General features: G+C 39.2%; 1 protein-coding gene across 3 annotated transcripts in view; it reads left to right on the forward strand.

Annotated features, from left to right (window-relative positions):
• The first annotated feature begins 1,512 nt into the window (after positions 1 to 1,512).
• LOC134360293 (lysosomal alpha-glucosidase-like) overlaps positions 1,513 to 19,666 on the forward strand; it is a 43,939-nt gene continuing 25,785 nt past the window's right edge. Inside the window, exons 1-9 of one of the 3 annotated variants that reach the window (XM_063074483.1) lie at positions 1,513 to 1,872; positions 8,865 to 8,919; positions 10,052 to 10,713; positions 12,776 to 12,921; positions 15,632 to 15,797; positions 16,602 to 16,698; positions 16,922 to 17,041; positions 17,937 to 18,055; positions 18,641 to 18,772. In XM_063074483.1, the coding sequence (XP_062930553.1) occupies positions 10,144 to 10,713; positions 12,776 to 12,921; positions 15,632 to 15,797; positions 16,602 to 16,698; positions 16,922 to 17,041; positions 17,937 to 18,055; positions 18,641 to 18,772 (1,350 nt within the window). In that variant the 5' untranslated portion in view covers positions 1,513 to 1,872; positions 8,865 to 8,919; positions 10,052 to 10,143. Of the gene's footprint in view, positions 1,873 to 8,864; positions 8,920 to 9,225; positions 9,317 to 10,051; positions 10,714 to 12,775; positions 12,922 to 15,631; positions 15,798 to 16,601; positions 16,699 to 16,921; positions 17,042 to 17,936; positions 18,056 to 18,640; positions 18,773 to 19,666 lie in introns of those variants that run through there. The other 2 variants (XM_063074482.1, XM_063074484.1) reach the window with 2 other exon arrangements.

Here is a 19,666-nt window from a genome sequence, read left to right on the forward strand (position 1 = left end):
GGTGTTTAGGGTTAATTGGTCGCATGAGTGTAATTAGGCTGTACAGGCTTTCTGGGCCGTGAAGGGCCTATTTCTGTGCTGTATCTTTAAATAAATAGAAATAGAAATGTAACAGTTCCATGCATTTATTAAATTCCAATCTCAATACCTGTTTTGAGATTCTTTGAAACTAATGCCAAGGATAACCGCAGTATCAAAATAGTATAAATCACCTGGCATCAACTGATCAAACGGCGGGAAGTAAATCTGTATAGATTTGAGATGTTAAGATGACTACTATTCAAAGCTGCTTGAAGAAAAATAGTTATATCACAAAACAGTTCTTTTTAGTCATATAATTTATTATGCCAGCTTCTCTTCTAACCTTAACTTTGCCCTGCCTTGGGACCCTTTAAAAATTGCTTGCCTTAGGGTAGTCTGAAAGAATCAGTTGATCAATTTGTATAGCATAATCTCACGCTAAGGACTGTCATAGTATTTTTCGAATTGCAATGCTTATTTACATATTAATCACTTTCTCCAATCACCATTCTATCCCTTTCTACTCATTCGTTGATGGCTCCTTCCAATCTGTATCCATATGAATGTCATTTGATCAATAACTACACCAGAATCACAATATCTATTTCCTCCACTTACTTCAATTAAAGGTAGTAAAATGTTGATCTCTGTATCTGCTTTAAAATAAAACAAGATGTGGCTTGACAGCTTCATGAAATTCTATCCTGACTTCCAGTTCTGTATACTATTTGCATTTTCTCTCTGTAACTGCATGGGGTTCTTCTGATTGTTCAGGTTTCCAATTACATCCCAAATGTCATGCAGGATGATAGTCTATTTGGCTACTATCAATGGTTTCCATTCTCATATTGATTGGATTATGTGTGTAATAGATCAGTGGGATAATTGTTGTGGAAATGGGTTTGCTCTATGAGCTCATACAAATCTGAAGGGATGACTGGTCTCTTTCTCATGAGTATGGAAAAGAGTTGCTTCATCTACAAAATTTTGCTTTTGTTTTAATCAAGCCAACCCTTCAGCCCATCACCAACTATCTAAGATAATATTTCTAAAAGTAGTTGGAGGTACAGTTCCATTACCAAACCATCACGCAGTAAAAAGATTAAGAGAAAATTTATTTTTCACAATTAAACGTTGACATAAAGAAAACTTTTAAGAACTCTGAACATCCAGAGAACTTCAAAAGTTATACTCAAACTAATTCAAAGCAAACCCAAATACAAGGGACGTCGTCGGCAATTAAAGAACTAAATAATCACACCGAAGATCTTTCATGCACTCTAAAGAAATAATAAAAGCCATCTGTTAGTCAACATTTCTCATCTAAAGTAAGCAATTCGGACACCACCCAGTCCCGAACCAGAGTACCTCTCCTCCTCCGCCATGTTCTCCGTTGCTAAGAGACAGAGACAACAACCCGGGGCCGGCTCGGGAATCACGTGTCGGACTGTGCCATGTTTCGCGGAGAGGGAGGGGGGTATTTGTCTTGGTACGAGCGAGGTTGGTGTTCCTACTCCGCAGTCGGGTGGTGCCGGGATCCGGCAAGTGTAGAGGCGGCCGGGCGGGGGGTTGGCTGGTTTCTGATGAGGGGTCGGCCTCCGGCGCCTTTTTACTCGAGACCTGCTCCCCTCTGTCAATGTATTTCCACGTTTCACTACGCCTAGGTCAGCAGCGGCTCGGCCGGGTGTTTCCAGCACTTTGTCCCGCTGAGGTCCAAACTCGAGGGCCTCCTGTGGGGGGTAGACGGAGGCCATTCAGCCCCTCAATTCGGTTCTGCAAACCATTGCCACAACTTCTGTTTCTCGGCCTTTGACCTGTAATTAATTATTCTCACTCTTGAATTATGAAAGGGTAAGCGTTTTTATTTACGATGTTTGGTTGCCATTTGTGTGTGTGTTTTTAAAGGGGTTTCGCTGTCATTTACTAGAAGGTACAGCCAACATGAGCTTGTGCAAGGTAGATTATTGAATGTAACAAAGTATATCCGCAAAAGCAGGGAAGTAGATGTGATTTACATGGACTTCAGTAAGGCTTTGGGAAATTTTCAAAGTAGTATCCAGGCCACGGTGGGGACCAGGATTCAATATTGGCTTGGCAATAGGAGACAGATTGCTTCTGCCCTGGATATAGGTGGCATGAATAGTTAGGTTATGCGTAACACAAAGATTCAAAGTTCAAACAACAGGAATTCTGCAGATGCTGGAAATTCAAGCAACATACATCAAAGTTGCTGGTGAACGCAGCAGGCCAAGCAGCATCTATAGGAAGAGGTGCAGTCGACGTTTCAGGCCGAGACCCTTCGTCAGGACTAACTGAAGGAAGAGTGAGTAAGGGATTTGAAAGTTGGAGGGGGAGGGGGAGATGCAAAATGATAGGAGAAGACAAGAGGGGGAGGGATGGAGCCAAGAGCTGGACAGGTGATAGGTAAAAGGGGATACGAGAGGATCATGGGACAGGAGGTCCGGGAAGAAAGAAAAGGAGGGGGGGTGACCCAGACGATGGGCAAGAGGTATATTCAGAGGGACAGAGGGAGAAAAAGGAGAGTGAGAGAAAGAATGTGTGCATAAAAATGAGTAACAGATGGGGTACGAGGGGGAGGTGGGGCCTTAGCGGAAGTTAGAGAAGTCGATGTTCATGCCATCAGGTTGGAGGCTACCCAGACTGAATATAAGGTGTTGTTCCTCCAACCTGAGTGTGGCTTCATCTTTACAGTAAAGGAGGCCGTGGATAGACATGTCAGAATGGGAATGGGATGTGGAATTAAAATGTGTGGCCACTGGGAGATCCTGCTTTCTCTGGCGGACAGAGCGTAGATGTTCAGCAAAGCGGTCTCCCAGTCTGCGTCGGGTCTCACCAATATATAAAAGGCCACATCGGGAGCACCGGACGCAGTATATCACCCCAGTCGACTCACAGGTGAAGTGATGCCTCACCTGGAAGGACTGTTTGGGGCCCTGAATGGTGGTAAGGGAGGAAGTGTAAGGGCATGTGTAGCACTTGTTCCGCTTACACGAATAAGTGCCAGGAGGGAGATCAGTGGGGAGGGATGGAGGGGACGAATGGACAAGGGAGTTGTGTAGGGAGCGATCCCTGCGGAATGCGGCGGGGGGGGAAGATGTGCTTAGTGGTGGGATCCCGTTGGAGGTGGCGGAAGTTACGGAGAATAATATGTTGGACCCGGAGGCTGGTGGGGTGGTAGGTGAGGACCAGGGGAACCCTATTCCTAGTGGGGTGGTGGGAGGATGGAGTGAGAGCAGATGTACGTGAAATGGGGGAGATACGTTTAAGAGCAGAGTTGATAGTGGAGGAAGGGAAGCCCCTTTCTTTAAAAAAAGAAGACATCTCCCTCATCCTAGAATGAAAAGCCTCATCCTGAGAGCAGATGCGGCGGAGACGGAGGAATTGCAAGAAGGGGATGGTGTTTTTGCAAGAGACAGGGTGAGAAGAGGAATAGTCCAGATAGCTGTGAGAGTCAGTAGGCTTATAGTAGACAGCAGTGGATAAGCTGTCTCCAGAGACAGAGATAGAAAGATCTAGAAAGGGGAGGGAGGTGTCGGAAATGGACCAGGTAAACTTGAGGGCAGGGTGAAAGTGGAGGCAAAGTTAATAGAGTCAACGAGCTTTGCATGCGTGCAGGAAGCAGCGCCAATGCAGTCGTCGATGTAGCGAAGGAAAAGTGGGGGACAGATACCAGAATAGGCACGGAACATAGATTGTTCCACAAACCCAACAAAAAGGCAGGCATTGCTAGGACCCATATGGGTGCCCATAGCTACACCTTTAGTTTGGAGGAAATGGGAGGAGCCAAAGGAGAAATTATTAAGAGTAAGGACTAATTCTGCTAGACGGAGCAGAGTGGTGGTAGAGGGGAACTGATTAGGTCTGGAATCCAAAAAGAAGCGTAGAGCTTTGAGACCTTCCTGATGGGGGATGGAAGTATATAAGGACTGGACATCCATGGTGAAAATAAAGCGGTGGGGGCCAGGGAACTTAAAATCATTGAAAAGTTTAAGAGCGTGAGAAGTGTCACGAACATAGGTCGGAAGGGATTGAACAAGGGGTGATAAAACAGTGTCGAGGTATGCAGAAATGAGTTCGGTGGGGCAGGAGCAAGCTGAGACAATAGGTCGGCCAGGACAGGCAGGTTTGTGGATCTTGGGTAGGAGGTAGAAATGGGTTCAAGGTGACTGTATTATCAAAGTACGTATACATCAGCATATATTACCTTGAGATTAATTTTTTGCAGGCATTCACAGCAGAACAAATAAAAACAATAGAATCAATGAAAAACTACACACAAAGATTAACAGCCAGTTGATGTGCAGAAGACAAACTGCAAATAAAAAATAATAAATAATACTGAGAACACTTTTCCATCTGTAGTCAATTGGTTTTGCTAGCATTGAGTGAGAGGTTGTTGTGGCACCATTCAACCAGATTTTCACACTTACTCCTATATGCCTTTGATTCAGCTAACAACAGTGGTGATTGCCAGAGCTGTTGATAATATGGGGGTTAGGTTTAGGCTGCAGAGTAGTTTGGATGCGTCGGTGAAATGGGCTGAAACGTGGCAATTGTATTTAGTTCAGGCAAATGCGAGATGATGCATTTGGGAGAAATAATGAGGCTAGGACATCACCATGAACGGTTGGGTCTTGGGGTATATCAAGCATCAGAGGCACCTTGGATTACAAGTCAATAAATTATTAAAGGTGGCAACACAGATAGGTAAATGTTAGAAAGGATATGGGGTACTAATCTTCATTAGTCAGGCATTAAATACATAAGTAGGAGGTTTATGCTTCATAAACTTTAAAACCTTGTTCAGACCTGAGCTGGACTACTGCATGCAATTCTGGTCACCATGCGATATGAATGAAGAATGAAGCATTGGAGACAGAGCAGTTCACTTATGAGGAGAGAATGCAGAAGCCAAGTCTGTTTTCCCTGGAGTAGAGAAGATTTAAACAGAGCAAAACTGAAGTTTATAAAATTAAGAGGAGTATAGTTTAGGTAGACTGTTAGAAACATTTCTTCTGTCGGAGGTGCATAAAACTGCAGAACACAGATTGTGGAAAAGGAGAAGAGATTTAAAGGAACACACATCAAAGCTGCTGCCTGGCCTGCTGCGTTCACCAGCAACTTTGATGTGTGTTGCCTGAATTTCCAGCATCTGCAGATTTCCTCGTGTTTGAGATTTCAAGGGAGACACTTTTACACTTGTCACTCTCTGGGTGAAAAAAGGTCCCTCTCATATCATTTCTGAATCTCCTCCCCTTTACCTTAAATGTGTCTTGTAGTTTGAGCACTGTTTGAGAGAGTAGTTGAAAATAGGTTGTTGATATTAAGTGTCTCGGTAAGCTCTTGAATCACTGGCACAGAAGGCTGTGGGTGCCGTACTGGTTGGTGTGGATGAATTGGGTCGAGTAGCTTGTTTCCATGCTCTTTGATTCTATGACAATAAGATGCTCTGTAGCATCAGAACTACCACCAATATAAAGACCCGTCATTAGCGCAGAGGAACTTGTCTTATATGGCATTGACAAATTTAAACTGAGAAAAGCGATGACTGTGCCTACTGCAACTTTCTCTGAAAAGGTTGGTGTATGAAGTGACAAACTCCGCAAATAATCAGCAAATGAACCATAAGTTGAGAATATGGCCATTCGGCCCATTGAGTCTGCTCCACCTTTCCATGATGGCTGATTTATTATCCCTCTGATTTTCCTGCCTTCTCCCCATAATGTTTGATGCCCTTGCTAATCAACAACCTGTCAGCCTTCATGTTTGGTATACCCAGTGATTTGTCTTCCACAGCCATCTGTGTTAATGACTTATATTTCTTTCTGAAAATGCTTACAGATATAATCTGGTGAGCACCTGATGCTTCCAAGCATTGGGATTACAAATACTTACTGCTTTGGTAGTATATTTTCAGTGTTTTTAGGTTACCCATGTTCATGAACTGATATTCAGCATTTGATTTGTGGTAGGCATGGGTTCTCAGGATCTGCTTTCCACCTAGTCTATCCTGCTGCATATCTTTTATCTGTGCAGAGTGAGCTCAATTGATTCCCTGTATGTAGAAAAGATGAATGCAGGTAGGCGAATCAGTGTGTTTCAGAGGCCATTGGTTAGAATATAGGAGGGAGATTGAAAATCTGGCTAAGTGGTGCCATAACAACAACCTCTTGCTCAATGTCAGCAAGACCATGGAGCTGACTGTTGATTTCAGGAGGAGAAAATCAGAAATCCATGAGCCAGTCTTTATCGGAGGATCAGAAGTGGAGAGGGTCAGCAACTTTAAATTCCTCGGTGTTATTACCTCTGAGGACCTGCCCTGGGCCCAGCACATGTGCAATTACGAAGAAAGCAGAGCAGCACCTCTACTTCCTTAGGAGTTTGAGAATATTCAGCATGGCATCTAAACATTTGACAAACTTCTATAGATGTGTATGGAGAATATATTTACTGGCTTCATCACAACCTAGTATGGAAACATCAATGCCCTTGAATGGAAATTCCTACAAAAAGTAGTGGTTTCGGCACAGTCCATCATGGGTAAAACTCTCCCCACCTTTGAACACATCTGCATGAAATGTTAGATTGGTACTTTAAGTAGTATAATATAAGTAACAGCTTCTCCACTGAGTGAGACGGGCTGATCATCAACCTCAGTGCCAGTTTGCTTGACAAAGTTGATACCCACTGGTATCTTAAAAATCTATTGATTTCTGTCTTGGTCAAATTCAACAAATGAGCCTTCACTTCCATCTTGGTAAAGGAATTTCTTTTTAACTTTTTACCAGCCATTATCTTTTGACTGTAACTCCTGGCCGAAGATGTGCCAGCCAGGCAAAGATCATGTCCACATCTATCCTGTAAAGTCCCATACGAATATTTCATTCAGATGACATCCAAACTCAAGTGCAGGTCCAATCTGCTTAATCCCTCTTTGTTTGACAGATCATCAATTTTCCAGTGATGCACTTCACCCCACCCCACCCCAGTAGCAAACCAGCAATCAATTTGGCATACCTTTGCTGCCTTCCTTGTATTACAAGTATTTTGTTCCTTGGTTGAGGAGACCAATTCTGCAATCAGTATGTTTGATTAGCCTTTATAACTGGTTGCTATGTCTGCATTATTTCAAAAATTTAGTATATATGAGGACACTTGGATTAATCTCACATGAGGATCTGGAGGTCTCTCACCATTTAAAAAAAAATTACCTGTCTATTCTTTCCACGAAAGTGGATGACCTTACTATTTTCTATATTGGCCTTGTCCATTCACTTAATGTATCCATATTTCCCTGAGGCCTCTCTGTACCCCGCTCACAGCAGGACCCATCAGCAAGCTTGTATATCTTGCCTTTGATTTCCTTGTCCAAGTCATTGATATTAAATGTGTGCAATTGATCACTGCAGCCCCCACATATCACAACCTCACAACTTATAAGTGACCAGTTTATTCCTATTCACTGTTTCTCTCTATTAGCTAATCCTTTATCCTTGCCTGTTGTTTCAAACCCAATTCCATAAGTACTAAATTTTGTTTTAATAATTTCTTCTGTGACACTCTATTAAAGGCCTTCTGTAAGTCCAAATAAATCACTTCATTGGGTTCGTCCTCATTTATTCTGCTGGTTACACGCCCCAAAACAGATTTGTTAAACATAATTTGTGTTCTCATAAGTTTACGTTGACTCTGGCTTATTCCCACTTCCTTAATATGTTCCAGTTTTTTCCTGCCTCTGATGTTGGGTTACTGATCTCCATTTCTGTGTTGTTTCTCTTCTTAATTGGTGGGATATATTTGTGATCATCTAGTCTGGGAGAATTAATCTAAAAATGCTCATTCGAGTTGCTTTGAACTCTTCTTTCACATTAGACCAATTGTTCTCCACTGTCTTCAGAAGTTTCTGCAAAATATTTGTTTAATTTCTCTTCCATTTTCTTTTTCCCAACTAAATTCCACTTGCCTCGATCTGTTAGACACCCTCATTAACATGGGCTAATCATTTCCTTTTTTGTATATTTTAGTCATTTAGAAATGTTTGATATCATGTTCCTCTTTGCTCACCCATTTCATTTACTTACTTAGCCTTCTAAGATTCGAGATTGTTTAAAGTCATTTCCAGTGTACAAGTGTAAAGGAGAATGAAATAATTGTTTCTCTGGATCTGATGCAGCAAAAAAAAACACAATAAGATGTGATAAAAAAACACAACAAATATAAATACATAGGATAGTTTATGTACATAGATTGATTTTATGTCTGTAGAGTAACCGTAGGCACAGGAATGTCTGTACACAAGGTGACTGACAGGAAATGATAAAGTAGAGGTAGATAAGTGGAGAAGGTCGTCAAAATCTTTTTCCTGTGGTAGGGGTAACAAGCAGAAGAGGGCATTGGTTTAAGATGAGAGGAAAGACTCTTAAAGGGAATATAAGGAGTAAGTTCTTACAGAGAGTGCTTGATAACTAGAATGTGCTATCAGAGGAGGAATTTAGATATAATTGCTGCATTTAAGAAGTAGATGTGGTTAGTGTGAATGGGCAAAAATATCAGTATTGACTTGTCGTCTTGAAGTGCCTGTTTCTGTGCTGTATGACACTGACTATAACTTTGGCTTTATACTGCACTTAATGCAAGACATGATGATGGTAAAATAGTTTGCTGTGAAGAGTTGCCACTGCACTGGCCTAGATTTTTATGTTTAGAATTTCTTGACAGCTATAAGTGCTGCCCCAATTGATCCAAAACATGTAGGTACAGATGATTTTTGATTTTTAAAAAATTATAAAGTTTCTGCTTAAGTTGGTCTTTTGTTGGTTTAGATTTCTGAAAAGATTTATGAAGACAAATGAGAACGACAATGTAGCAAGGACTAAAGTAAGTCATGTGAGCTCATGTGAACTTAGATTTCTTCAGTAGTGACAACTCAGTCTGATAACTGAGTAATTGGAAAAACCTACCCTCCCTGACCCTTGTTATTTTCCAGCTTTTGTAATCATTTGATAGGTTATCTGCAGGTAACACTAAATTTGTTTATGAACTATCTTGAACTTTGCTTTACTCTGTCTCTCTTGGCAGCCTCCCCTGATTTTAATGATTTTCCTCAAACATCTGACTGAAAATAAATTGTTAGTGCTCAGGAGTTTTCAGTGATATGGATGCAAATTAGGCAAAAATACTGAAGTTAGGAAATCTTAACTTATTTGAGGCAATTTAACTATTGCCTTCAGAAGTTGAGCAGCTTGAAACACCAGTCCAGGGGTGAAATATCAGGGTGAGTTACAGCAAAAAAAAAATAGTTTTCTTGTAAACTATGCACATGTACTGTCTGCTTCCTTTATCTAATTGGTATTCCACTTGGTGTTTTTCAGTGAAAATGATTTTTTTTGCTTATTTCATTGTTTGGTCAAAAGCATGCCATTCTCAAACTAGTTTAATGATAATTTTACTGCATTATTTCTGGGTTTAGTTTCCTGAAAGAAGTTTTACTTCTAGCTGTCTGGTGTGAATAGGACAATGAAAGATGTAGAGGGCTGTGTAAATCTGAAGCAAGTTAATTCAAATTTAATTATTTGAGTCTGATTGTAATAGATTTCTTGATTAACCATAATGTTTATGCAGGTGTTAAAACATTCTAGTTACATCAGTATCTTGTGTGTTTTGCTCGGATTTCCAGTCTCTGCAGATTTTCTCTTACTAGTTACATCAGTTAATTAGGAATGTTTCCATCAAAAATAATAGTTGTGTTAGCCAAGGGTTACCAAATAATGACTAGATTTTCATTTAAGTTTCTATTTATTGTGGTTTCTCTAAAAATCATCTGCTGTCAGCTTGATTCTGTCTTTGAGTATTTCTTGGATGAACTGCACAAAAATTAATGTGAAGCAACACATCATTATCAGATACTTCAGCAAACATTTCAAAATTATAATAAAATGCTCAGTGTTCTTATGCATTATGACTGCCAAGTTGTTTGTTTTAAATAATGTTGTTTCTCCTATCATTTTAGGCACAGATCCTAAATCGCAGATTCAAGTCTTAACAGTCGTTTCATCATATTTCCAGGACAAAGTAGGGGTCCTGGTTTAAGGAATTTGAAGAATGGCACCTTACAGACCTGGATCTATGATTAAAGACAGAATTCCATTAATTTCGACTCTTAAGTTCGGGGCTATCCTCCTTACTGTCATTCTAGTTGTTGTGGTTATTTACCACAATTATTCCATTCCCAATTTTGTAATCTCTTCTGGATACAGTAATGTTGGCAAAATTAAATGGGAGTTATTGTGGCAATTCACAAATCACAAGAATGGATCAGGAGCCCCTAAAGGACTGAGCAAGCTGCCATTCAGAAGGGGTCATCATAGTCACTCACATTGTGATATTGATTCTAATAGAAGGTTTGACTGTGTTTTTAATGATCAGATTGACATGAAGGAATGTCAGATTCGTGGCTGCTGCTGGATTCCAGAGGTTAATATTATCAATATGACTGGACCTCTTTGTTTCTTACCATCAAATTATCCTACATACAACATGGATAACCTTTCTCCAACCAAGACGGGCTTTACAGCCACACTAAGCCGAACTGAAAAGACATTTTTCCCAAATGACATAACAACACTTCAGTTGAGCGTAATGTACGAGACAGCAGGCAGACTTCATTTCACAGTAAGTAATCCTGATTAGAAAAGCTAATTTTAGCGAGGCCATAAAGATGTGTTGCTGCAAATATGTTAATGGAACAGATAAAGCTATTATCTATCTCAATATTTTACCAGTTAGTGTTGTAAGTAGTTATAGCTGATATTTTGAAATAAAGTCAAGTTGTGAGATTAAGCTAGTAAAAACAAGTTAAAGTTAAAAGAAAATTTCAGAAATTTCCTCTAACAGATGTCTTCTGCATCATCCTGCTTCTGCTTGACATAAACTTGATGGTTCATTGACACTTCTGAAAATGTTTCATCTTTCCACTGTCATGCTTAAAGGATAAACTCCCAAAAAAAAACACAATTATTGTACCCAGGAATCTCTTTCTTTATAAGAGTACTAGGATGTTACAGATCAAACTTCTTAAATTTATAAATATTTATTAAATGAGTGTGTGTTATTATCTATAGCTAAGAAGTTATTTTGTTTAGAATGGCAACATGGAAAAAAATTCTTTGATCATTATGTCTTTTTAAAATTTATTTTCTTATTCAAAGACTGACCATTTTATCCTAATTTACATGTGTATTGTTTAATTTGATTTAAGAGGAAGTTTTTGTTGGTTTGCTTGGAATGAGTTAGATCTTGATCTACCTAAATGTCACTATTTGATATTTCCTCAGTAATGTCTCATTAATTAACACTATCTTTATAATTCACCTCTTTTTGTTATTACCTTTGTATTGGTGTATAAATTTGAATGATTATGTGTCGATGAATTATTTTAGTATTTTTTATATTTAAATCAATTGAATAAACAAGCATACTTTTGATTTACAGAGTGAGATAACTATTAGCTAATTTCAGATTCATTTTTATCAATATTCTGACAAAAAGATTACAGGTACGTAAAGACTTCTTTTAAAAAATGGATTTTTCCTCTGTCAACAGTTTTTTTTATAGAAAAGAAAAGCAAATGATGAACTGACAGGATGCTATTGATAGGATAAATAGTCTGAATCATTTTCCCAGAAGTCTAGAAGGTTTTCCTAGGAGTGTAAACAAGAGGATTTAGTTTTCAGATGAGATGGGGAAAATCTAAAGGCGATCTGAGAGGTAAGTGGCCCACACAGGACAGTGAATATTTGGAACAAGTGACCAGAAGCATTTAAAAGGCATTTGGACAGGTACTTTGATAGGAAAGGTATTGAAGGATGTGGGCTTCATGAGGGCAAAAAGGGTTAGTGCAGTTAGGCATTATTATTGGCTCTAGCAAGGTTAGTCAAAAAGATGGGCATTACCATTGGCATGGACAAGATTGGCCAAAACGGACCCATTTCTGTGTTATACATTTCAATAATTCTGAAAACAGAGGTCTGTTATTTTAATTCAAAACTTTAAGAGAACTGCACCCAGTTCTTCTGCCTTTTATGTGGCTTGTATAATTGCCTTTTATGTGGCTTGTATAATTGCTTTTCAATTCATCTGTGAGTTTTGTCTTGTTTTTTTCAAGTGAAGTGTATTCCCAAAGAGCACATCCATTTAAAAATGGGGCTCTCAAAAGTAACTTTCCCCCTCCTTGCTGCTGAATTAATTACTGTCATTAACAACAAAATTTATATATTTTTTGCTAAATTGATTGAATTATGTAGTGTTCTGTTACTAAGCATTAAACAAGTCTAATCTATTGGTACATTAATGAACTAATTACTTCGTATTATTCACAGCAAATGAACATGCTCAGCTTTACTGATTGAAGGTAGATGTGGAAGCTACAGTTTCCCTTAAGTAGATCTTGTTTTGGTAGAGGCCAGACGAAGGGTGGTTCACCGGTCCTCCAGGTTCAGGGGTTCAGCTCAGGGCCAACAACCCTGACTGGTCAAACAAAACTGTTAGAGAAATGGCAATGAAGAGTCCTACATCTGCGTGTGACGGTATGAGGCAGAAACGTGAACCCTGAACCATACCTGGGACACAATAGAGAAGATGGCCAAGGGCTGACAGAGATGGAGGACCTTCATTGCTGCCCTAAATGCCAGTAGGTGTAACGGGCAGTAAGTAAGATCTTGTTTCTGTCTTTCAGCTTAAGGATCCAATGCGCAAACGGTACGAGGTTCCTTTTAACGTCCCAAAAGTAACTGAAAAAGCTTCAACACAGCTCTACAATGTAACATTTTCATCCAGACCTTTTGGCATCATTATACAGAGGAAATCAAATGGGCTTGTGCTGTAAGTATGTTCAGCCTTTTACTCTTGGATGTTCTTAACTGCCCCCAATGCCTGTAGCTCAGTCCGGTAGTGTATAGCACTGTGTAAGATTCATAAATTTGAAAGAGAAGTGGAGTTTCAGGTCAGTAATTTTTCATAAAATGTGCAAAAAGATTGAGATGTGATTAGTTTTAACCAAATTGAGAGCCAGGGAAACTGGTGATAGAAGGAAAAGTGAAAAAAGGTGGTCAGTTTTAGAGCAGAAGGTTACAAAGACTGAATGACGTAGAGTGGCTGTGCAAGGCAAAAAGGATGGTAACGGAACCTAACGGAGCAAAATGGAAGTTTAGAGGAGTTGTGAAACTCCACGTTACCAACAACTGCTGTATGAAGAAATTAGAAAGTGATTGTGACCTGAAATTGTTGCTATATCTGGAACATAGTGGAGTGTCTAATTGAAAGACGAGGTGCCATTCCTTGTAGTTCCATCAAATTTCATTAGATCAATGTAGGAGGCCAAGGCTGGGAAAATGAGATGGTAGTATCTGCAATGACAAATAATCATTTGATTGGAGAAATTGCTTGGCTAAAAATTGAGGATAAGGAGATTCTTTTGTGGTTCTGGAAGGGAAAGCAAAGGAGTAGAGAAGGAATGTGGGGAGACAGTATCCTTGGTCATAGGTCCTGCCAACCACTACACAATCCTGGGTTATGTGTAAATGAAAAAGAATCAGAAGCATTGGAATGATAAGTAACATCATCAAAACAAATCCAACATAGATGGAGATCAGGAGGTCCACCAGCACTCAAGAAGCTTGACAACAAGCAGCGCATAGCAAACCACTTGGTAGACACTTCATCCACAGCGATTCACTGACTTCACCACCTATGCACAGTGGCAACAGTTTGTACCATCTACAGGATATATTGCAGCAACCCACCAAGGTTCCTTGGACATATCCTTTCAAAGGCCTGATATCTACTTGCCAGAAGGACAAAGACAGCAAAGTTGCCTTTCAAGCCACACACCGCTCTGACTCCATTCCTTCACTGTTGCTGGGTCAAAATGCTGGCACTCTCTCCCTAACCACATTGTAGGTATATCCTTATATCAAGGACGGCAGCAGTTCAAGAAGACGGCTTATCGCTGTCTTCTCAAGGACAATAAACACAATTAAATGGTGGCTTCGTCTATGAAACCCACTTACATTAAATTAATACGTATACAGGATTTTTAAAAAAGTACCGATAGGAATAAAGTGTTACTTTTTCAAATTGTTGGCAGTTCTGCTCTTCTTCAGAGATGATGCTCGAACTGCTGAGTCTTAGCGTTTTCTGTTTCTCTTTTCAGTGTCTTGCTTTTGTACTGTTGTTGAAATGGCTGGAGGCTTAGTTGCTGAACCACTAGAGGGCAGTTAAGGGTCAGAGGCAGGGATGGCGGGTTTACATTTCAAAAAAATGGCATTTGAACCAATTTGATTTTTTTCCAGTAGCTTTATGCATACCAGATTTTCCTTTCCCACACACCTGGCTTCACCTATCACCTAGCTAACCCTCCTTCCCCTCCCCCCGCCTTTTTATTCTGGCATCTTCCCCTTCCTTTCTAGTCCTGAAGAAGGGTCTCTGCCCGAAACATCAACTGTTTATTCATTTCCATAGTTGCTACTTGACCTGCTGAGTCCAGCATTTTGTGTGTGTTACTCTGGATTTCCAGCATCTGCAGAACGCTCTTGTGTCTTCATTTCAGATTTATTTAATTTAAATTAATTCAAGTTCACAACTTGAACCTGTGTTCTCTGAAGTAATGAGACCTGTACGTGGCCAACAATTTTGAACTGTACATCTCTGTATTTTTTATTTTTACTTTCCATTCCACAATGTTCTTGATCTTATCATCATTGTCTTTGTGTACAGTTTCTATAAAGTGCAATCTAAGTTTGAGGAACTGCATTTTGGTTATTGATTTGATGTCTCATCGCATTCAAAGTGAACAACACATGCAAAATGCTGGAGGAAGTCATCAAGTCAATTTAGGGAGGGAAATGAACTGTCAACATTTTGGACCAAGACCCTTCATCAGACCTGCTCACTATCTTCAATAGGTGCTGCCTGACTTGCTGAGTTCCTCCAGCATTTTGCGTGTGTAGCTCAACATTTCCAGCATCTGGACAAGCTCTTGTGGCTGCAAAACAAACACTGAGTTCAACTTCAGGTCATAACCACTTCCTATTTTTTCTGACAACTGTTGTTGGTAATGATTATGTTGCTCCCACCTCTATCTTTTTTATATTGTGGGAAAGAAGATGGGGAGGAATTAAATAATAAAATATGTCATGTTGCAAGGTAATGGGTCAGCATTTGTCCCTTCATTTGACAGGTTAACGCTCTTTTGCCTTGCAACATGACATATTTTGTTATTTAATACCTTCCAATCTGCTTTCCTATAACAGATTCAAAGTCGTTGGCCGGGAATATAAACTCTTTCACTTTCTCTCGATGCTACCTGACATGACATTCATTTCCAGCCCTTTTTTCCATCTTTTATTTTTCATTTCAGGCTTCCAGCATTTGCAATATTTTGCTCTGGCTTGTAACTGAATTTGTATAATACCTTCAGTAGCTTTACCTGATTGAATCTTACAGAAAGCTCAAGTTGTGTCCAATGTCATGTATAAAATACCTCAATTTAGTACTGCTAAAGGAGTTTTATGTTTTTGTTTTGTTTTCTTAGCTTGGACACCACAGTGGCTCCATTATTTTATGCTGACCAGTTTCTGCAGATTTCTACGTCTCTTGCCACAAGGCACATTACTGGATTGGGAGAGCACATGACAAATTTGATCCTCGATGTCAACTGGACTCAATTAACTTTTTGGAATCGTGATCAAAGCCCTGGTGTAAGTTGTTTGCTATTTTTCTCCTTTCTTGGACTTTTCAATATACCAATTCCAGAAATGGAAGTAAGCAGGATAACTTTACTTCGTAGAGATGAATCTTGATGAAATCTAAGTTACCAATAACTATATGCAAGAAAGTATGCCAGCTTACCACAACTGATTATTTCTCCCCCGCTCTCTTCAAGTCCAGTGGAAACAAATGCAACTTCAATGTTGTTTTATGCATTGCATTTGCAATAGCATTTTGAAATTTTCACCCTGAAATGCTTCATGAAACAGCTTATCACAATATGAAAACCTCGTCAGTGTTATGTTTCAGGCTGATGGTACTGAGAGCCAACCTAAAGCAATCTTCATAAGGCACCTCATTCTAATCCCCATCTCTTTTTCTTTGTAGCATTTGTCGATGTCTAGTGAAAATTACAGACTGTGTGTGTGTGATACATTATCCAGTGAGACTTTCTGGTGCTGAAGAGATTGAACAGATTGTAATCCACATCTCAATGACTGCAGCAACTCAGGAAGGCAGCTCACAATCATTCTTCTGTTTTTCTAGACAGTTCCTTTTTTCATGCTTCCAATTGGGTTCTAAGGTACTGATGAGGCTGAAGTAAGATCCCACAAATCGTTTCAGGTGGGACCAAAAGTAGTCCACATGTTCTAAAGCTGTTTGATTAAATTAGTGGAGGACTACTGATGTCTCCTGAGCAAAACATGGCATGATATAAATTAGAGACAAAATTTGGAAATGTGAAACCAAGTAAGCATGTTGTACAATCACTCACACTGTCCTGTTTTCTGCAGCTGAATTCCAATTTATATGGTTCACACCCTTTCTACATGGTGATGGAAGAGGATGGGTCTGCTCATGGTGTTTTTCTGTTAAACAGTAATGCCAAGGGTAAGAAGTTAACTTGTCCTCATTGAATATATAGATATATCTCTGTCTGAATTTGGAGACTTGAAAGATCTGTTTGTTATTACCTATTCTTATCTTCTTTGAAAAGTAAACAGGGTGATTTTGGACATTGTTTCATTACACAGAGTTGACAGTCCTCTTTGTATAATCCATGTGATGATTGCAGTAATGATGCTGTTAAATTAACAAATTTTGTTTTATCCAGATGTTTTACTCCAACCATTCCCTGCTCTAACCTGGAGGACCACGGGGGGGATTCTTGATTTTTATGTGTTCTTGGGTCCAGACCCTAAAACAGTGATCAGACAGTATATGGATGTTATTGGTAAGATTGCAACTATTATGTTATTTATGCTGAGCTAACATTTAAAATTCTGACACGTTGATAATTCTAGATTTCCTTCTGATTACTATCATGGTGCAGCAATGTTTGATTTTTATAATATAATGTGGAAACTACATTTGGTTGTGTACAATTCATCTTAAAGCAATGTTTTTTCACAGGTAATTTATACATTTGCATAGTTGGATGCTGGCAAAAAGTAATTCAGAACAGTACAGTGGATATTAGCTACTAATATTTGATAAAAGCAAATAAAACTGATGTTACAATTCTGTTGTGAGATTCATTTCTCAGAGCTCAAACTGCAGGTGCTTGGAATTTTGTATCCCCCACCTCCAAGTAAACTTCATACTTTGGAGATATGTTAGTGTTATCTGTAAACATCCACACAGAACTGAATTGAAACAGCCAAAAAAAAATCTTCAATAGTAAATTCACAGCAAATAAACTTTAATGCCAGTGGTTGCGACTGGATTTGCACTATTTTCCAAAGCAATCATGTCAATATTTAACCAGCTATTTTATCTATCTTATTCTTTATCTACACCAAATGTCCACCTGTTCTTCAACATTAAACTCTGAACTTGTCTGTCTTTACTCTAATATAAAATATTCTTGTCATGGAGGAGACAAATGGAATGTTCCTCAATATCCTGGCCAGTATTCATTCCACAGTCACTGTTACAGTACATTTATTCTAATTATTGCATGATTGTGCGACTGTACTGTAGGCAAATTGTTTGCTACATTTTCAACCTGCAGTAGAGATTATACAAAATAAATTGTAATCAATTGGCTGCAACAATGTTATAAAAAGCAATTTGATTGTAGCTCTACCTTCCATAACATCTCATTATACATTCTGTGATTTGGGTAGGTTATCCAATAATGCCACCATATTGGAGCCTAGGATTCCATTTATGTCGTTGGGGTTACTGGAGTACCAACATCACCCGGGAGGTTGTGGAGAACATGACTACAGCTCACATGCCCCAGGTGAGAATACAAACATAAAAGAGGATTTTCTGTCAAAAGAAAGCCTGGTCCTGTAAAATAAAAGATCCTTCCAAAGAATTGCTGCAGAAAGTGAGCACTGGACTTTAATCATGTACTTAGATGAATGGATTGAGTAATTAATCTATTATATGGTAAAGAATGGCATTTTCCCTCTGCAAGAGCTAATCCATACATTTAACTATTTAAATGGTGTGCATTTACTTTGGAAACACAGGAGTAGTGTGGCCCAATATGTAGGAAAAGGAATATGTACACTGGGTGACTTAGTAGCATATTACTTTCCAGTACTAGCAACTTGGGTTCAATTCCCGCCGCTGCCTATATATTCTCTCCGTGACCGCGTGTGTTTCCTCTGGGTGCTCCAGTTTCCTCTCACAGTCCAAAGACATACTGGTTGGTAGGTTAGTCGGTCATAGTAATATGTCCCACGATTAGGTTAGGATTAAATTGGGGGATTGCTGGGCGGAGCAACTCAAACTCTGCACCGAGTGTCAATAAATAAATACTTTACTCTTTATCAGTTGGATGTAGAATTGCTCTTGTTAAAGATCGTTCTTTCTGCAGGATGTACAATGGAATGATTTGGATTACATGGACGAGAAAAAAGACTTCACTTACAACAGACAGAACTTTTCAGACTATGCAGAGATGGTTGAAGAGTTTCATCAAAAGGGCTTAAAATATGTCATGATTGTGGTAAGAAAAATACAGAAGTAAGAAGGAGTTGATCAAAGTGATTTGATTGTGAAAGTTAAAAAAAGTTTTTTTTGTTTAACAAAGTTGAGCAGAATATACACTGGTATATCTGAAATTTAAAAAACACATTGTATATTGGAAACAATCAGCATAACAGGCAGCATACATAGAAATAGAAATAGTTAATGATTCAGATTAATTTCTGACAAGGGGTCTTTTACCTGAAACATTAAATCAGTTTGTCTTTCTATGGATGCTGCTTGGCCTGCTGAGTATTTCCTGTATTTCTGTTTCAAGGTCATACACTGATACTTGGAGACGCGAAACTGTTAGATTCAGGAGCAAAAAAATATGTACTGATACTTTGCTTAAAGCTCAGGATGCTTTCCTAGGAATGCTAGGAATAGAGCACACATGGAATTGGTGTTAATTTGAATCATTTTGGCTACACACACACACACACTTTTTACAGTACCTACAAAAAGTATTCACCCCCTCGGACGTTCTTATGTTTTACAACGTTGAATCACAGTGTATTTAGTTTGGCTTTTTTGACTGTTTAACAGAAAAGACTTCTGTGTCAAAGTGAAAACAAATTTCTGCAAATTAGTCTAAATTTATTGCAATTATTGAACACAAGATAATTGCATAGTTACTCACCTTCTTCAAGTCAGTATTCAGTAAATGCAGCAATTACAGTCTTGAGTCTGTGTGGATAGGTCTCTATCAGCTTTGCACATCTAGAGACTGCAATTTTTCACCATTCTTCTTTGCAAAACTGCTCAAGCTCTGTCAGATTGCATAGGGATTGTGAGTGAACAGCCCCTTTCGAGTCCAGCCACACATTCTCAATTGGATTGAGGTCTGGACTCTGACTTGGCCACTCTAAGACAT

Source organism: Mobula hypostoma, chromosome 22, assembly GCF_963921235.1.
Source record: "Mobula hypostoma chromosome 22, sMobHyp1.1, whole genome shotgun sequence".
Taxonomy (NCBI): Eukaryota; Metazoa; Chordata; class Chondrichthyes; order Myliobatiformes; family Myliobatidae; genus Mobula; species Mobula hypostoma.